General features: G+C 42.7%; 1 protein-coding gene across 1 annotated transcript in view; it reads left to right on the forward strand.

Moving 5' to 3' along the window:
- LEMD1 (LEM domain containing 1) overlaps window positions 1–20,288 on the forward strand; it is a gene marked incomplete at its 3' end in the record, with an annotated part of 32,312 nt that extends 12,024 nt beyond the window's left edge. The window contains exons 4-6 of the mRNA XM_081121902.1: window positions 946–1,016; window positions 19,115–19,191; window positions 20,090–20,288. Of these exons, the coding sequence (XP_080978028.1) occupies window positions 946–1,016; window positions 19,115–19,191; window positions 20,090–20,288 (347 nt within the window). The remainder of the gene's footprint in view (window positions 1–945; window positions 1,017–19,114; window positions 19,192–20,089) is intronic.
- Between the last annotated feature and the right edge of the window lie 510 nt (window positions 20,289–20,798).

Raw genomic sequence — 20,798 nt, forward strand, 5'->3', positions numbered from 1 at the left:
GCTGAATCAGACATTTGAATTTGCTCATTGGAGGACCCTCCTAGACCCTGTGATGTCAATGGCCAGTGGTGGGTACAAGTAGGAACCTACTTCTCCAGGTCAGGGCTGAATCAGACATTTGAATTTGCTCATTGGAGGACCCTCCTAGACCCTGGTACCATGAGAATGGAGGGGTTGACATGAAACTAATGGGGTCCTGGAGAGTCAGCTTTGAGCATTTCACAGAAACACCTAGTCCTGAGGTGGGGTTGTTGTGGGAGGGGAGCGGCAGTTCCAGACCTGAGGCTGGGCATTAGGGCATCCAAATAATGCATGGATTTGGGTTTTCTCATTTTCACTCATTGTTTTGGCACTGGGTGGGCATAGCTTTAGTTATCTACCCTTTTTACAACCTTCCCAAATATTTTTGACTTGGGAGCTCATTTAAAATCCCCTCCATTAAAAGTTCATTGATGCTGAAAAGCACACGATTGCTCCAAGTTTATCAAAAAGCTTCTTCACAGCCTGAAGGCGATGGCTGGTCACCAACAACCTTCTCTGCCCCGGCAGCTCCCCTGATTTCACAGCCTTTCAGCACAGGCCTGGCCTTCCCTCCCCGGGTGCCTCTTGGGATTCAGGAGAAATCCTCCTGCCCTATCTCGACATTCAGAGATATGCAAGGCTTACAGCTGGCTCCAAGGGACTGCAAACAGCCGCCCGGATGAGCAGCCCGCTCACTCAGCGTGGATTGTTCTCCCAGGAGCATGATCGTGGCAGCTTCCCAGGGGAGGCCTAAGTGTGTCCCGCACAGGCCACTGCAGAAATGCTCTTTTCCCTCCGAAGGGCAAAGCAAATGGTCTTCCCCTCCCCCAAATCTTCTGCCCTGTGATGAATAAAATTCACCCCGATGCTTGGCTAGCTCGTACGTTCTCATGGCCTATTTTCCTCTTGTTTCCCATGATCCAGAGCTGAATGGCATTATCATTTTGAAAGGAAATATCGTAGTCTCATCAGAAAAAAAGAAGGGATCCAAAAGAGTATGTACAATTCTAATGCATGAATACTTTTACAAGTTTAAATACAAGAAATAGCACTTTTCATGTGTATTAAGTAAGGAAATAGCAAGTTACTACATTCTGTCATAGTGGGGAAATTCTAGTTTTGTGAAGCCCATTGTAATGCCAGTTTCTGTTTTGTGAAGCTATTACCATGTTCTAGCCCAGGACCCAGAGTAACAGCCCCCCTGAAAGAGCAGCCACCCTGGTGTCCTCTCCAGCTGTTGTGCACTCTCACCCTTCGCCACCTGTAGTCTCCATTCACCTAGAGCACTGAGCACGGTTCTAGACCCACAGGGAGCACAGGACATGTAAGTTCCTGTCCCCTTCTCTTCCTATACCCTGAGATCTGGCTTCTACCCTCGCCACCAAATTGCAACACATGGCCCAAGTGGGTGAGACTAACAGGGTTTGGGGTGAGGCCCGGCTGGTTTAGAGCCCTTGCCCTTCCACTTGCCAGAGTGTGACTCTGGGAAGCCACTTCATAGACGTGAGCCTCCGCTCAGTTTGCTTAGCAGCACCTGCCTCGGAGGGCGAGTGAGAGGCAAAGGCAGGGGACGCTCTCAGCGTAGAACATGGCACGTTGTTCGCTCCCATAATTCGGAAACTCCAAGATATCAGCACTAGAGACTTATGCTTGGTCCCTCTTTATTTAGAGCACCTGCCTCCTTTGATTTTGGCAACTCTGCTCTCTCCAGGTTCTTAATTCTGCCCCCCTCCCGCCTGTTTCCATCCTGGCTCTGCCTTTTGGGCCCTGCCTGCACATGGTGCCTGGGATCCCTGGCTTCAGCCCCTCCTCTTCCTGCTCTGTGTCATTTCCCTTGGTCGTGTCATTCACTTGCCGCCTCTATGCTGTGACTCCACATGTAACCCTCCACGCAGGACCCCTCTCCTGAGCCCCAGGCCTGCCTCCTGGAAAGCTCTTTCCCTCTGTCCTGCACTCATTCAACAAGTGGTTATTTATTTACTTATTGTAACCCTCACCCGATGACATGTTTTTATTGATTTCAGAGAGAGGAAGGGAGGAGGGAGAGGGAGAGAGAAACATCGATGTGAGAGAGAAACATCGACATGAGAGAGAAACATTGATGGCTTGCCTCCCATACATGCCCCAACCTGGGATCAAACCCAAAACCCAGGCATGTGCCCTGAATGGGAATTGAACCCGAGACCCTTTGGTGCATGGGACGATGCCCCAATCAACTAAGCAGCACCAGCCAGGGCAACAATGGTTATTTATAATTATGAACATTTCCTAGTTTATACAGATGTATTTATACTTCTCCCGTGCTTATCCCCAGCACCTCACTCCAGGACCACCTGCATTTGCAGCCTCTGTTTCTCTCGATGGTTCCACCACCTTCCCACTCTCCAGGCTCAAAATCACACTGTTACCTCGGGACGCCCACTCCCCATAGCTCCTCACATATAAACAGTTGCCAAGTCCTATGGATTTGAATTATAATTTTCAAAAATCTATCCCTCCTTTCTCTTCCCACTGCTACTCCCCTAGCTTGCACCATATTACGTTTTGTCTTGGGGTTGTTGTTTTTTATTTGAACAATTGCAGTACCCTCATATCTGGCCTCTTCCTCCAACCTTTACCAATTCCAGTTCAGATCTACAAGCAGAGACTTAATCATGTATTCGTTAGCCTGGAAACTTTCAAAACAAGGTGCAAACTTACTATACATCATGAAGAGACACCAGTCTCTCCGGTAAATGTATCTCCCTCACCATCCAACCCAGTGCATGCCCACCTTGTTTCCCTGCCTCTCACACCTCTTCCCAGGCACCTTGGCCTCAACAGTTCTTCATGCCTAGAGTTATTTTTATTCATTCACCCCACCCCATTTATCTTCCTGTTAACATTCTGTGATCACTTAAGCAACGTCTCAAAGGCCACCCCTGTGGATCCCTTTAAAATTGCATTTTATCCACTCAGTAGCTGTCACGGGGCTTTGTACACAGTAAGAGCCCAAAGATCACTTTATCAAGTCTGCCAAACAGCTCTAGGGACACACAGATTAGTTTGCAAATGTGGTCTAGTATTTAAAATACTTGTTGAGTTTAAATAAATAAAAGAAACCCCAGGTAAATATTCCTGCAGTAAGTTGTTACTTTAGCTTTCTATCTGAACATAATTCAAATTTGATGAAGTGGTTCTGATATCAAAATTTTCTAAAAAGATTTTTTAAATCTTTCAAATGGCACCTTGTTTCTGCAGAAAACCCTTTTGTATAGTTCCTGCAAAGACATTTACAAGAGAAAAAGTAACCTGCATATTTAAAATGCATCAGGCGGGGGGGGGGGGGGGGGGGGGGCCAATGCCCTCCAGGCTTTGCTTTACGTAAACCTGAAATAAAACCACATCAATATTTTGAATTGGCAATAGAATTAAATGGAAAGTTTGTGATAACATAAAATGTTTTGATCAGAAGGATTATATAAGCCATTTTGATTCTCAGAAGAGCCTCAAGACATCTGTTCAATTTTAAATCCGAAAGTACATGTAAATAAGCATTTAAATTTCCATGTAAAAGGTAGTAGAAAGTGTGTCTATTTAGACACTTGTCTAACACCATAGACTTTAATTACTTAAGAGCAGTGGTCCGTACCTAACAGTCCTCTAAGTGCCTAGAAAGGTAGTTTCCACATTTCTTTGAAACACCAATGAATGCATATTTTCCTCTCATTTTAGTAGGTTTCTAGTGGAATACAAATCACCTTGAGATTTGGAATATGTCAGTTTCTGGACACTTTTTAACACTGTACATGTGTGTTTTAGTTATTTTTTTAAGATTTTTCATTGAATTTTAGAGATAGAGGAAGGGAGAGGAGAGAGAAACATCAATGTGAGAGAGAAACATCGATTGGCTGCCTCCTGCACATTCCCTACCGGGAATCGATCCCCAAACCTTGCACATGCCCTGCCTGGGAATCGAACCAGCAACCTTTAGGTGCATGGGATGAAGCCCAACCAACTGAACCACACCAGCCAGGGCTGTCTGTGTATTTTATTAAATTGCATATGCAGCCCATTTGATTTGGTGATTAAGACCACTCAGAAAGGGAGGTCAGTATTTTTTTATTTGGAGATTTTCTCATCAGATAGATTCTAGACACAGCTTAAGCTTCCACCAGTGGAGTAGGGAGTGAAGCTGATGTGTGTACGTGAGGCTCTAAAACCTCTAGAGGAGAGACAGGATTCAGGGATGGCAGGGAGGCAGAATAACCCTCAATGTCAGGCTGCATAAAGCGTGGTTTGATGGGATGGCCATGGAACTTATCACTACAAACAGGATGCTTTTGAAAATGAAAGGGGACACTAACCAGAAGGGCGCTGGAGAAACAGGAGTAAAGCAGGACTGTCCTGGCAAACCAGGGCACATGGTCATCCGGGTTCGGGAGTGGTGCCGAAGGCTGAGTGCCTGCATGTGCACACTGGCTGCAGAGGGCCGCACCTAGTGCCCAGAGGGCGCTGGCCCAGGGGCGTGCTCCCGAGCGCCCCTGGCCCCTCTGGGCATTTCCTTCCTCTCCCCCAGACACCACATGCTCTTTCTTGCCAGAATCAACATTCATTCTGTTCTCCCAGCCTGGAATATTCTCTCCTCATCTGGTCACCTACATATTCTAGGATTTTCTCAAAATGTGTTCTGTGTGTCTGGCCCTAGGAATCTGCCTTTTCCATCAGCCCCTATTCCCACCCTCTGTCCAAGTCCTTTTGCTCTAGGGTGTAAAATTTTGACGGTAAACCTATGTCTTTGAATCCTCTCCATTTAATTCAAAGCCAGGCATGTGGAGGCCGGGAACACTCAGTCCCTGTTGGGTGAACTGAAAGGAGTTTTTGTCCTACATTGATGCTGACGGTCTCTCTTTTTCTGATTTCCTATTCTGTACCACCTCTTTTGTCTCTTGGGCTTACCTTAATGTATTCTCTTGAGAGACAATGCTTAGGTCATGGTGAATTGATGACCATCCAGGGAAGGGTTGCAACAGAGCTTCCATCCCTGGGTCTCACTCAGCCTGTGAGTTAACAACTATTTATCAAATACAGGACATTGTGCTACACCTGCTTGTTCCTGTCCTGAAGAAACTTAAAATTGAGCTTTGGAAACACAGAATACGTGTATCAAAAATATGTACTCTAGAGCTGGACTGCTTGGGTTCAAACCCCAGCTCTGCCACTAACTTGGATAAGACACTTGACCTCTCTATCTCTTAACTCCTCAACCATAAATAAGGGTAATAATAGTTTCAGCTTCATAAAGTGGTATGATTAAGTTAAAGTATGTGAAACAGAGTAGTGATGGCACATTCTAAGAGCCGTCTAAGTACAAATAAGAACTATTGCTATCATTAATATTACTATTATATAAAAAGCATGATATTTAGTTACCTGCAATACAAAGCAACATGCTTAAGTGAAAAAAAATATAACGGAAATTGAATTTTTAGTATTGAACTGGTCAACCATTGTGCCATACCAGCTGGGTGGGACTCTTTCCTTCTTAATCTGATACTTAAATCCTTCTTTCTCCTGCCTCTTTAAACGTTTTAAAAAATAATTTTACTTTAAACAAAAATAAAAAATTATTTTAAAAAAAAAGAAAAAAGAAAAAGAAAAAGGGACATCTGTAATACTTTAAACAAAAATAAAAAATTATTAAAAAAAAATAATAATAATAATTTTACACTTACAAAAAGTTGCAAGAAATAGTACAAAGAATTCCTGTTTTCTTTTCACCCAGATTATTTGTTACCTTTTACTACATTTGCTCTGTGTGTGTGTGTGTGTGTGTGTGTGTGTGTGTGTGCACTGTGTCTTTCTGACTGATTTGAGAGCAAATTCTAGACAGGAAGCCCCTCAGTTCTCTGGCATATATTTGCCTACCCCCAAAGGACACTTTCCTACATGTCCACAAAATAACTGCAACTAAGGACATTCACATCGAGTCAACGCCAGCGTCCAACATTCAGATCCCACTCGAATACCACCAGCTCTCCCGGTAGTGTCTTTGCTTCTGGGCCCCGTCCAGTCCAGGAGCACACGTTACCTTTGAGTGTCAGGACTCTCCAGTCTCCTTCAGTCTCAAACATTCATGCCCTTGACCATTTTAAAGGGTACACGCCTTTCCTCCTGTAGGGTGACTTTTCTGTCTGATTTTCCCTTTGGACTGTTCGTAGAGGCCATGTCCTCGGGCGGGACGTCCTCAGAAATGACGCTGTGCTCTTCTCAGTGCATCGCACCAGGTAACGAGGTCATCCTGTTCCATCGCTGGTGACATTAACCTTAATCACCTGGAAAAGTTGGTGTCTGTCAGGTTTCTCCATAACACCATCATTTTTCCATGTGTAGTGGAACAGTATTTTGTGGGGAAATATTCTGAAGTGGCACCAACACAGCTCCTAGTCAAACCCATCCATCAGCCCGAGCTCCTGTAGATGACTGCCTGAGTCAACCCCTGTCACGATGATGGCCCATTGCGACTTTCTATTTCATTAACCCCTCTGCATTTCTTAGGAAGATCTATAAGGAAGACCTTCCCTTCTCCCTCATTCATTCATTCATTCATTCATTCATTCATTCATTCATTCGTTTGCTCTTTGTTTCATTTGTTCTTTCATTGAGTCTTATTAGTATGAACTCACTGATTCTTTTTAATTGAATGGGCTATATCTGTTGATATCATTATTTATTTTAATGTTCAAATTGTCCCAGATTTGGCCAGTGGGAGCATTTTCAATATGGATACTGTGTCCTTTTGACATGGCCTCACGATTCCTTGAGCATGTCCTGAATTTCTGGCACAAAAAGATGTTTCAGACCCATCTTGTGTTTTTTCTGCCCCAGGAGCCTTGGATGGTGTTTACTGTAGGATGGTGTTTAAAAACCAAGATTTTGCCCTGGTTGGTGTGGCTCAGTTGGTTGAGTGTTGTTCCAGGCACTGAAAGGTCGCCAGTTCAATTCCCGGTCAGGGTACAATCCCAGATTGTAGGTTCAGCCTCAGGTCGGTCAGGGTGCATAGGGGAGGATCGGTTTCTTTCTCACATCAGTGTTTCTCTCTTTCTCTCCCTCCCCCTTCTTCTCTCTCTAAAATCAATAAAAACATATTTAAAAAACACACACACCAAGACCTAGGCCTTCAGTGAGCTCATTGCTGTTGGGAGTCATTGCTTCTAGATCCTCTCAGTGGCAGAGCTGGAAAATAAATGTGTGTGTGTGTGTACACATGCATCTATAACTATTTTTATGTATCTCTGTATATGTTTAAAAACCATAAGTTCATATTGATCTTCAATTACAATCCAACATTTCAGTGTTCTTTCAACCTTTCCCCTTCCCGTGTTTGTAAGTCTGTGACAGTGAGAAACCTGGCTTCCATTATCCTCAATATATTTACATTTTTCTCAGCGTTCTAATTTCCTCAGTGTAACCAATCTCCTAATCACAATAGCCACCTCCTACTCTGCATAACCCTCATCACCACCTCCTCCACCCTGGACATGGCAACACCTCCCTGTGGCCCTCCCATCACCGTCTCTCTTCCTTGGACACAGGGCACACGGAAGCCTCTACGTTGTCCCCTCCCTACCACTGCCATTCTTCAGTCACAGGAACCCCGATATACACGGCCCCTCCAACTCCATTTCTTTGGCCTCTAGGTATTCTGACCCCTCATTTATGTCCCCTCTGCCCCACTTCTTGTGCAGGACACACTGACATCCCAGGGAAGGACAAGGAAGGGAAGGAAAGCTTCATGTTTCTTTTCTTTGCTTCCAATTCTGAGGCCTGTTTCAATGCATTTGTGCCAAAACTTTAACAGGATTTTTACTCGTGTCTCAATTACTGTTGTTGCTGATAAGATGCCTTGTCGGCCTATAATTAGCAGGTGCATGGCCTACCCCAGCTGCTGCAATCGGAAGACCCAATGTACCAAGGGAATATATATTAAAGCTCTACCATTCAGTGTGCGGTTTGAGTTGCATGTAAAGGTTTTAGGCGATCTGATGTTAAACATCTCTATAATAGTTTCTTAATTGATTGGAAAACATCCTTACTTCCAGTAGTAGTTGTAGATTCCAGTTGGGTCAAAGTGAAGGGTAAATTACATATAATTTTATAACTAATAAGCCCTCAGTTCTTACCTTTGGCATGTGCTAATGGGAGCTAAATGCCATATTTACAAGAAACGCAATTTAACACTATTCTTGTAAAACTACTGACCTCCTAGTATATATGCTTCAATATGCTGACAATCAATGTGCCTTTATCTTATTGATTACATGCTGATTCTCCCTGTGTAACAGAATCAAGCCTTTGAAACACAAGAGCATCAAGAAGAGTTAGCGAAGCCAAACCCTGATTACAGTGATTCTAAGATGATAATAAAGGTAAACTTATTTATTTTCATAAAACTGGATTATGAGCAGTGGTGTTCTCTTTCTATAGGAACAATATGAATTTGTTGACAAAACTCAGCTTTGCTTTCCTTTTCATCTAAGAATATTTAACCAAATTGACTTAAGCTCGTTTATAATTTGTATTATGGGTACAGAGATATGTATACATTTTGGGGAGAGGAGTTTCCTGTTTACCTCTGCTATGAGCACCCCTGAGTTATTTTGATCTCTTGGTATTTATTAGGGCTTCATTAGCACCAGGCACTATTCATTTCAATGTATGAGTCCAGGCATGATTTATTATAGTTATTGATCATGGAATTTCCTATCTGAAAGGCTTCTTGGAGGAGGCTATGTGGTTCATCTTACAGATGCAGAAACAAGCAGAGAGGGGATACGACTTGCCTAAGACCACACAGAGTTAGAAGAAAACTCTGAAATGGAATTCAAGGCTCCTAATTTCCACTTTACTGCCCTTTCCTTTATATCAAGCTGCCAAAGGAAGAGCAAAACCAACCAGGCACCTGAGTGGTGAAATAGCTCCCTCCAGTGTCTCTTCCCATGGTATCCCAGGGCGGCAGGACTTCTCTTCACCTAAGGCAACAAAGGCTTTCTTTCTGGTGATTGCTGTGCAATGAGAGTCCATCTGAGAGATTTTTCAATGGCCCTTCCATCCCCACATGAAAGCCATGGTACAGAAATCAGCACAGTTAAAATGGGCTGACTGATACGCATCTGGGCACCTGGAATTTGCCTCAGTAGACAGAAGAAAATTCAAACCTGAAAACTTTTTTGATATTTTATTATAACATATGCACCTAAAAAGGTATAAAGAACTATGTAATAAGCCTTTAGAGTCTCATGCTAGAGATTAAAAATTAAATAATTGTCGGTTCAGCTGAAGACCCCAGTGTAGTCCTCCTGATCATAGTACCTTCCTTCACTTCCCCCAAGGGAACCACTATCCCGAATTTTCTACTTATAATTCTTTTCCTTTTCTTCACAGTATCCACAAACTTTAGTTTCTCATGATTTTGGATTTTATTTAAATAGTATTGTAGTGTAAGTATTCTTCTGTAACCTCCCTTTTCCAGCCGCCCAATATCTGTAGCTCTCATTCATTCGCTTTCACTGCCATATAATTATTGTAAAAGTATATTTACCCAGTCCTTATTTACGGGACATTTGAATTGTTGCCAAACTTTCCTAAGACAAGCAATGCTGCTACAACCATTGTGGCACAGAATCCACTGAGTACATTTGCAAGGATTTTTTTCCAATTGAATGAATGTACCTAGAAGGGGAACTGCTGACCCGAAGGATATATGCCTGATCTTCAGCTTGCGAGGTCGTGCAAATCACTCTACAGAGTGGCTGCACCGTTTACATTCCTACCAGCAGTATATTAACGGCTCCCTTGTTCTACTTCTTTTTCAAACTTTAGTATTGTCAGATTTCATTTTTGTCAATGTCCTGAGTGTGAGATGGCATTTTATTATGATTGTAATTTGTATGCCTCTTATGCTAATAAGGTTGAGCATCTTCTCACATGTTTGTTGGTTATTTATGTTTTGTTGTCTGTAAAATGTCTGTTCGTGTTTTTTGCCCATTTTTCTATCAGGTTGTTTATCTTTTTCTTAGTAATTTATAGGAGCTCTTTATGTATTTTGGATACTAATCCTTTGTCAGCCATAAGTGTAGCAGGTCTCCTAGTAGTTTGGCCTTGTCTTTCTTTTTTCCCAACAGTTCATAGTACAACTGAGAGTAAGGTACAGAGATTCTCATATAACCTCTCCCCCGCCCATGCAGAGTGTTCCCCATTGTTAACATCTCCCACCAGTGGGCTTGTCTTTTCACTTTTTTCTACTTGCCTTTTTTTTTTAATCCTCTCCCGAGGATATGCTTTCACTGATTTTTAGAGAAAGAGGAAGGGAGAGGGAGAGAGGGAGAAACATTGACATGAGAGCTACACATCCATTGACTGGCTGCCTCCTGCACGCCCCCTACTGGGGGGTCGAGCCCACAACCCAGGCATGTGCCCTGACCAGGAATGGAACTGGCAACCTCTTGGTGCACAGGACGGCTCCCAACCAACAGCCACACCAGCCAGGGCTCCACCCAACCTTTAAAAATGGCCATCTTCGTGTGTATGAAGCAGTATCTCACTATGGTTTTGATCTGCATTTCCCTGATGACGAATGATTTTGAGACTTTTCATTTGCTTATTGAACATTTGTACATATTCTTTGGAGAAATGTTTGCTCAAGTCCCTTGCCCATTTTTTAGTTGGGTTGTTTGTCTTTCTGTTGTTAAGTTGTAAGAGTTCTTTATATATTCTGAATGCTAGACTGTTATCAAAAGGAGGACTTGCCAATGTGTTTCCGCATCCTGTGGGCTGCCTTCCCTCTTTCTTCATAAGTCCTTTGATGCACAACAGTTTACGGAAGTTTGCTTATGATATTTCTTGGCATGAATTTCTTTAGGTGTATCCTATTTGGAATTCACTCAGCTTTTTTAATCTGTAGATTTGTGTCTTTTGCCAAATTTTGGACCTTTCCAGCTTCAAATACCTTTTTCACCTCTACCTCTTTCCCCTCTCCTCCAGGGACTCTGAGAACACAAGTATTAGATCTTTTATTATAATCCACAAGACCCTGAGGCTCAGAGTTTTTGTTTTGTGTTATTTTCTTTTTTGGAAGAGTTTACACAGTTAAAAGAGACCATAGGTAATAATTCTGTGAGTTCTCCACTCCAGTCTCTTCAGCAGCAAGCATGGCTCATTCCCTGGTCTCTGTTTGTCTCCTTCAACCACCCCAAAGGGTGTAATAACATTATTGATCTCTTCCTGTACTAGCCGCAGTACTTAAACCAACTCAGATGATGTGTCCACATTTTCTTGGCAGTCATAACAGACATGTTCTAAAATGCCAGCAGGTGCTAAAAGATCTAGTCAAAGTTATTCAACAGGAGTCTTAGACATATAAAGACCCAATTACGGAGTTTGATAAATGCTTATGTTCACTTTTACTTTGATGGGGCTCAGAAAAAGCTGATGGAATGTGAACCCATGCTAGTGAATGACTTCTTGGTTGCTTTTCTTGAGGATTTCATTGAAAATTCCCATTTCTTCATATTTGAGACTTTTTGTCACACCCGCCATTGTATCAGCATTAACATGTTGGCAGATAAACTGAACATGACTCTGGAAGAAGCTGAAAGGTGGATTGTAAATTTGGTTAGAAATGCAAGACTAGGCGCCAAGATTGATCCTAAATTAGGTCATGTGGTTATGGGTAATAGTGCAGTCTTACCCTATCAGCAAGGAATTGAAAACACCAAAAGCCTTTCATTTAGAAGTAACTTAATCATAATAGTAGGTTAGAGGCTCCTTATTGGGCAACTGAAGACTCTGGCTTCTACTAAAGAATTGTAAAGAAAAAAACAAACCAAAAAAAACTATAAAGGAAAGATGAAATAATGAAACCTTTATATAAAGGGTGATGTACATTTTAGAAACAACATATTGAGTATGACTTTTAGAGAATTTGAATAAAATTGGATGTTTCATTAAGTAAACGAGTTCATTGATTCTGTCCTCTGTCTTCTCCAAGCTTCCTTCAAGCCATCTTGCGAGTTTTTTACTTCAGTTGTTGGATTTTTTTAATTCTAAAAGTTATACTTGGTTTTTCTTTATATATTCTACTTATCTGCAGAGAGTTAATATTTTTTTCAGTTGTTTCAAACGTGTTTATGTGGTTCTTTGAAGCATTTTATGATGGCTGCTCTAAAATCCTGGTCAGATAATTCAACATTGTGTCATCTCGGTGTTGGCATCTGTCATGAGTCACTCAAGTTATAAGAGACTTTGGGTTGTATTGAAATATTCTGTGTCCGTGTCCTTCTCAGACTTTGTGCTGATGGGGGAAGAGAGACCCCAGCTCTTCACTGGGGGCAGGTGCTAGAAGTCCAGGTCCCCCACTGGGCCTCCACTGACACCCTGTAGTGTGTTTGTTGGATCGTTATTGCCGGGCTGCTGGGGGAGGACCTCCACTGGCCCAGCTTCCCATGCATCTTGGCTGCTGGGTGTGGGCTGTTTGGCTGGGGTAGGGCAGTTACCGTCAAAAATGTTTTGTCTGTGAGGCTACTCCTTTCTCCTTTCCTAGTCCTTTGGCTTTCCAGAGGCTTTTTTGTTTGCATTCTTTGGTGTTTCCAGGTTGCCAGGCTGGATGCTGGGCTGTGTGAGGTAAAAAGAAAACCCAGGCCATTCTCTGCGAGCCATTCCTCGGGTCCTGAGATCACTAGCCCATCTGGGTTTCTCCACCTTTCAGTCTTCTTAGGTTTGCTTTTCACAGAGTGCCCTGATGTTGCCTGTGAAAATGGGGTTCTTCTTCCACGGAGTCGCAAGGACAGCATTTCAGGGACCCACGCATGGGAGGATGCGGTGTAGTGGTAGATTTACTAGCACTGGAGCAAACACAAAGGACTGTCCCCAGATGCCCAGTGCCTCACCCACAACCAGGTGGCTTAGCTCCGTCGGGCTGTGGAGGAAGTCCAGCCTTGTCTTCACAAACCCAGAAGACGAGCTGGGGTCCAGAGATACTGTGCCATTGCCTGGCATGGGCCGGGCACCCGAAGCTGCTGTGGTTCAGTTTAGGCCATGCTGAAGCCTGGTCCGGTTCAGCCTCTGCTCCCGGCTGGACCCCCGCTGGCTCTGCTGCCCCCAAGCCAGTGCTCGGAGCACATGTTTGGGCCCAAGCAGCTGCTGGGGAGGGAGAATGCAGGAACCATGGCGAACCCCTGCTACCAGGAGGCCTTTGTTAGGCTCGATTACATTGCCTCCGGCTTGGGAAGGGGTAGGCTTCCTTCCAAACTAACCGATCTCTTTCCTGGCTGCCGGTGGGCTTGTGTTGGGCCTTCCCCCATCCAGTCTCTCTCCTGGATCTCATCCAGTCCGATCCTTTTCCCAGGCTAGACACCTCCCCTCTGCGGTTGCCAGCTTGGCTCCTACTGCACGTGCCTCAAAGTAGAAAGATCTCCCCTGGCACCCTCTTGGTTTCTACTGCGCGCATGTGCCTAGCAAAGAAATTTCCCCTTTGTTTACCCTCCCCCACCCCACCCCACCCTCACCTTGTCTGGGCAAGTGGACCCGTTGTACTCTGGGGAGACTGGAAAGCCGTCCCTCCTCCTTACACAAGGGGAGGGAGGGGTGTTAAGCCCCTTGGTCGGGATTCGGCCGTCCCTTGGGGTGTCTGAAGCTGTAGCTTCCAGACTTAAGCCTGATTAAGAGTAACTTCCAGAATCAATCAGGCCCAGCCAGCCTAGCTCCCTTCTCTTTTGTTAACCCCTAGCTGCCTATGCTAACACAGGGGGCTTGGCTATATTCAGCAGGAGGAACTTGGAGAAGTATATCTGTCTCATCGTGTTCTCAACACCATTTTGAATTGTCTGTCCTTTCTCTTCTCATTGACAGTGTTAGCTTCTGTCACTCATCAAATGTCCACGCACCCAGGATTTGTTTGAGTCAGGTATAGTAAGGTGACAGACACGGAGACAACTGCCTTTCAAAGAAGTTTATTACCTGCAGTACCCAAGGGGACTGGGCACGCCATGCCATGCAGGGCCACACGGGGAAGTAGCAGGGTCAGTCAGGAGGCAGGAGTGAGAGGAAGGTGTGGACGCCAGGCTTTGTTGTGACTTCTGCAGGAAGGAATGGGTAAGGCAAGGTAAGCATTTGAGGATTAGCTAATTTGACTAATTTCAGCAGGTCCTGGGCTATAGGGGTGGACCCTAGTTGGCCAATACCTGGCCCTGGGCTGATGTGTGGCAGGGAAAATATTGGCTTGGTAAGTGAGAGATAAAAGAGAAGGCTGAAGGGGTTGGTTGGCTTGCGTATGAAAGGCTTGGTCACAAGCAAGTCTTTACTCTCTCTAGGAATTAGCCTTCAGAGAGGGAGGCCCTCCAGGGTTAGCGAGGCCCCAAGATGCCAAAGCATCATAAACTACAGAAAATAAAAACCGTGATGAATACAGCGGGTCTCTATTCTGATCAATTTGTCTAGCTTGTGCACATAGAAGAATGCCTTCATTACCATAGCAACCCCTCTCACCTTGTTGTTTTAAAATGGTCTTTATTTCTAACTTGTTCCTTTGTTCTTCCAAATACACTTTAGAATGAGCTTATCAAGTTCCATAAAAAATTCAGATTTTACTTTAAATTGAAATTTTGTTGACTATAAGTTAATTTGGAAAATGCTGAATCTTTACTCTGAGTCTTCCTGCTGATGAACATGTTACATCTTTACATCTATTGAAATTTTCTTTAATGTCCTTCAGTAAGATTTTATTATTTTCTCAATAAAGGTCATGCTTATCTTTTGTTAGCTTTATTACTAGGTAGGCTTTTAATTTTTGTTGCCAAATTTTGTTGGAAGTAGTATCTTTTGAAAAATATGTTTTAAATGGTTTGTTGCTAGTGTATAGAAATGCAGCTGATTTTTCTCAATAACTTTTGTCTTATAACAATGAACTCTTAACAATTATGATTTTTCTGCAGACTCTTTTTAGTCTAATTTGTATACCTTTTATTACAATATTATGTGAGTGATAATAGTAGGAATACTTTCCTTGGCTCTGATTTTAAAGAAAATGCTTTTAACATTTTACCTTTGAGTGTGATTTTTGGTGTAGGTGTCCGGAGACACCTTGTATCAAGTTAAAGAAGTTCCCATTCTATTCCTGGTTTGCTAGATTTTTTAAGCAGGAATGGAGATGATCATAAAGGTTGTAACCTTTCTTTTGTTAATGTAATGCAGATTATTTTAAAAGGTTTTTAATTAATTTGAAATAATTATTTAGGTTAAAAGAACACAATGTTTTAGAGTTTTATTAAATCAAGGTTGAGGTAAAAACAGTAGAGTGAAATTATTGTAAGATCTTTCATTAACTTAATCACTTTTAGTCAATAAAGGGATTTGGGGTTGACTCAATATTAAAGAACTCTGAATCAAGGGATTTTTTTCTGCCTGTAAGGAGGTCATAACTGCCAGTTTGTCAAGTCATTTGTAAAAATGTCTGGTTCTACATCTAGGCCTTTAAAAAAAAAATTGCACTAGTGAAGGAGAGTGATTGAAAAATGTAACACATTTCAGTTTAAAGAGAATTTCATCCCCACCCCACGGAGCGCCACTGCCTCCCGACTCCCCAAACTCCAACAGAAAGCAGTCCTGGAAGAACAAGAGAAAGGAAGGGTGGGGACCTCCGCACTCGGCACCCCTTCTTTGGTTGCCCATAATTGCAGGTGCCAGCCTATGACATTTCAGGCTAGGTTTGGGTCTACACTGTAGAATACACATTTTGAGGAAATGCAAACAAACTTGTATTTCTTTATGGACAAATATTAATCATTTTAGTCAAAGTAGATCATTTTTCAAAAACCAAATACATTTTTGACGAGTAATGATTTAATGAGAATACAAGATGGTTATTGTTCTTTCTGGCTCTGAATATTAGCCCTGTGTTTTGTAGTTAATTATAATACATCATGACACAATATCTCATGTGCAACCCATGCTCAGATTCAATACGATATACATAGAGAGGCAGTAAGAATTAGCACAAAATAGTCTACCTGGAAAAATCTTAAAAAGCCAATTCATCTGAAATATTCAAGAAGAATCTGATGTCTGTAAGTGTTAAACACTTGTAACATGATCTGATAATTTACTAATTAATAAAAAAACAGTAATATTTAACATATTTTCAATGATGAATTCTCCCAATAGAAATATTATAAAACATAGGCATTGGAACCAGAATATCTGGGCTTAAATTATAGTTATGCCTTTTACCATTGCATAACCTGGGACAAATACTTTAGTTCTGTGAGCCTCTCTCTCCCCATTTGTAAAATGGGGACTGTAATGGTTAACTCCTAGAGTCGTTAAAATATTAAATAAACTGAGGCGTGTTGAATGTCCAAGATAATAAACATTCACCACTTGGTATTTCCACTTCCCTTCTAGCAAAGCAGCACTATCATTCTGCCTGGGTTGACACCTGACTCCACCATCTCAACCCCTGTGTGATCCTGGGCAAGCTGCTTAAACTCTCTGTGCCTCAGTTTTCTCATCCATAAAATGGGCATATAGAAACATCTTCCTTACAGGGTGGTACTGAGGATTAAATTACTTTATTCATGTTAAAGGCTTAAAACACTGCCTAACACACAGGAAATGTGATAAACGTGTTGGCTGGTATTGTAACGAGACGCTCGTGCCTTATTATATCGGCATGTCTCGGAATTATGACATTTCTAACTACAGCTGTGATCAGTGATATGTGGACGGGTGCGCTTTGCTGGCTTGAATGCCAGGGGTGCCGTGAAGCGGGCAGGGACGCAGAGGCCACACAGTCCCCAAACAGCCATCTTTGCAGAGTCTGGCTCTGGGCATAGGGAGAAAGGAGGGAAGACGCTACACTTCCCCGGGTGCTGCTTAACATGACTAAGCACGGCTTTAGTGAACACTAATGTTTTTAGGTTCCATTGTAAATGGTGTCTATAGTGAAAACCATCTTATAACAGCATTACAAGAATGTTCTAAAAGCGGAAAACTGAGCTACAAATATGCCACCTGATGCAAAAGCTGATTTGATTTTCTTACTCCCCTCTAGTTTTTGTGTGTATACAGTATGCACTCGCGCAGTTGCCGTCACGGGGTACAATCCTATACTCTGTTTACTGTGTTTATCATTAATCAATATCCCTTTTCCCTGTCATATAGTCTTTATAATAATTATTATATTTATTGATGGCCACAGTTAAGTTGATAGGCCAGAATTTCCTTTTTTAAAAATTAAAATGTTCACCTTTTTCTTACTGTAGAACTCTATATTTAAATGACTTTAAAGACAATAAATTATAAAAGGAAAGGAAATCAAAGACCCAAACGTCCTTATGGCGCGAGGAAAGATGGGGAGAGTGTATTGGACTGGCTTAGAGCTGCGAAATCCTGTCATTCGATTTTGCAACAGGCTTCTACCCCAAATGCTTTATTTAACATATCTATTTTTAAATTGAAGAGAATTAAAAAAGAAGTTGCATGTGATGGGTACTTGGAGGTTCATTACACCAAGTACTGTATATGTTTGAAACTTTCTGTACTTAGAAAAATTAAAAGAAAGAAAGTGCTGACAAAATGTTTTCCAACACCTTTGTAAACAGTTTGAATTGTCTCTTGGTGAGCAGGCCCCCTAGCCATGCTCAGGGGTTCTGGGTCCCTGGGAAGGGGGACAGACACCAACTCCCAGTGGCCCTCCGGGATAGATATCGTGGCTTGATTAAAGAGAAATAAAGTAGAGGACGTGCGTATTAGGGCTGAAGAAATATAAAGTAGGCAACTGAGCTGAGTGAATGAGAATGATAGAGAAGACTCCTTGCAGGAGGGAAATTCTTTTTAGAAACTGAAGGATAATACGTGACCTTAGGCCAGTGACTTAAAGCTTCCTGCGCCTCTAGACTTGCCAGCTCCCAAATGGAGCAATGACAGTGCCCACCAGAGGAGGGTAGGGTGGGCCGGGAGGCCCTGGTGAGTTAATGGGTTAATGGGGCCTGGCACTCAATAAATGGCAGGTCGCAGCACCATGTGACATCACATCTTCACACCCTTGCCCGTCGCAGACACTTGAGAAAGACAAGGCGATCAAGGAAAGCCAGCAACACAAAATTAACAATCATCATGATCATAATCATTATTGCTAAGTGCTTTCATTAAGTGCTTACTGTATATCAGGCAATGTGTTAATCATTTTGCATAGAGTAAGCCGCTTAATTTACCACTTTATTTCACAGAGAGGAAGCAAAGGCAGGGAGAGCTATGCATTTTTACTTTGCAAAAATAACAACGCAAAAGAACTTTTGGAAAGAGAAAAGAAAACACGACCGTCCCTACTTCTCCCCGCCGCCCCTTTCGTTTCCTAAATTATTTTCTTGCCCTTGTTCAGAGCCAACTTGTTTTTTAAAAATAACTTTATTCTTTGTTTAAAAATGACGCATGCTCATAAAAAAAGCTCCAAGCAATAAAAGTACAGATAAAAGCACAAAATAGGAAGAAGATATTTGAGAACAGAATGCTGCTTGTGTCATGTGACCTTTGTCACTGGCACGTCTATTGTTCATGCATGAGTCACTGATGTAAAATATTACTCTGTGGAAATGGGAGGTTTCTGCTAATACTGAATAAAGGCTAACTTAAAGTTCGTGTTATGAAGTACGAAACTATCTGATGTACCAAAAACTTTATCAGTCCTCAGATTACAAGATTTTTTTAAAAGATGTTGATTTTTTTAAATCCTCAGTGAGGACATATTTTTATTGATTTGGGAGAGAGAGGAAGGGAGAGAGAGAAACATCAATCGGTTGCCTCCCGTAGGCTCCTGGCCCAGGGATGGAACCTGCAACCTAGGAACGTGCCCTGACCAGGAATCAAACCCGCAACCTTCTGGTGCACAGGATGAAGCTCCAAACAACTGAGCCACCCGACCAGGACACAATTTTTTTCTACAAAAAAAAAATAAGGTCCTTTGTACAACACATTAGAAACTATGAGGGCTCTTCTTGATAACTTGACATTATCTTTTTGATAAATAAGCTCTTCTTGATACTTTCTTTCTGTTCATTAGAGACCCAAGGCTTCTACCACTAAACCAAAAGCCCGAAATATCTACTGTCAGGATCATAAGCATGCTGAGAAAATAAGGTAATAACTTTTCTTAGCATCCGAGGAGATATTACTGACTTATGTAACTCCTGAAAAAAATTATTATTCAGATTTTTGTGGAGGGTTTGAGTCTGAAAAGGAATCTGTTGAGCAAGAAGGAAGGTTCGTCATATCTCATTTCAAAGCTAAAAGGGCCTTACATAACCTCGAGTTCACCGCTGAAGTGTAGAGGCCAGAGAGGCTGAGGGGGAGCCAAAAGTCACAGTGGACTGAGACCAGAGCCCAAGGCTCTTGATTTGTAGACCTTTGTTCTTTGTGTCTTGGAAAATGGGGAGAGAAGAAGAAAAAAAAAGAGCAGGGAGTTGAAATAAAAGCTCAAGACTGGCCATTTCATTAGAAAGTAAAGCTTTCTGGAAAGTTTCTGAACTTCTGAATAAACTTCAGCCAATTTCCAGGATTAAACTAGTGGAAACCGAAGACTCTCTAAAAGATTTCAGAAAGGATCCTCTTGCTCTTTTAAATGCAAAATAAGCAGCATATTTCTAAAGAATTTCCGGTCTCCACCCTGAAAGGCTGCGTTTAGACCTGTGAAGGAAGAAAGGACAGGGCCTGTGTACTGATGTCCCCCATCCCGCTCTTACCGATCCCCAGTAGAGACCAGGGGATCTGTAAGTCCCCGAGCCAGGCCTTGTGCCAGCACTGATAGACATTTCACGTGTGGGTGATAAAGAAATGCTCGGTGGGACATTAGAGATCTCCCATCCTAGTGGTACCCTGCTAACATCACTTGTTAAAATTGGCGTAGGTTTTCAATGAGAGAGGCCTGCTCCCTAAAGCCCCATGAAGGGTGCTCCCTTGAGCCCCAAGGCCACACACGTTCAGGGGGTGCTCGGTTCGTCACTGTACACAACCCTAAGAGCCACTAATGTTTTCACAGGTGGGCCTCAGGAGCACCATACACCAGATCCAAAAGATGGAGTAACACCGACGAGAAAGACTACTGCACAATAAACTGGAGCGTTGGGAGCAGCAAGCTAGAAATGTTTCCAGTGGGCTTGAAGCTTGCTGTGTTTGGCATCTTCATCATTGTGATATTTGTCTACATAACCGTGGAAAATAAGCGGCTCTTTGGTTAAGTGTGTTAGGAGCAGAGCAATGATTGCTTCAAGCCCTCCAGCTTCAGGAAAGAACAGGACTGCTCAAGGGGAGGGCCAGCCCCGCAGCAGGTAGTCTTCCCTTGCACGGTGCGGCTCTCATGGCCCTGTACCCAGGCTCAGCCTGGCAGAAGGAACAAGGGGGAGAACCAAGGCGTTGTGTCAAAGAGAATTCCATGAGGCATGCCGGCCATCATTAAAGGTGCTTCTACGCTGAAGTGCACTTGGAAAGGAAACTGAGCCAGCATTTTTCTTTTTCATGATGGTAACAAGCCATCGATTACATGCTCCTCCCTCTATTCACTCTTCAAATTGTCTAGCCAACTATGGGAAAGGCCACAATAGGTAATTAACAACAACAAAAAAGTGTACCTGGTTTGGCAAACACAAGCAAATATCCAACATCATCCAAAAACAATTTAGAAAGTGGTAGCACTTTCACCATTGAAACTTAGCAAGGTTTGAAAAACTTAAGGCCTGATGAGGGAGTGA

Source organism: Miniopterus schreibersii (assembly GCF_964146895.1).
Source record: "Miniopterus schreibersii genome assembly, chromosome: 19".
Taxonomy (NCBI): Eukaryota; Metazoa; Chordata; class Mammalia; order Chiroptera; family Miniopteridae; genus Miniopterus; species Miniopterus schreibersii.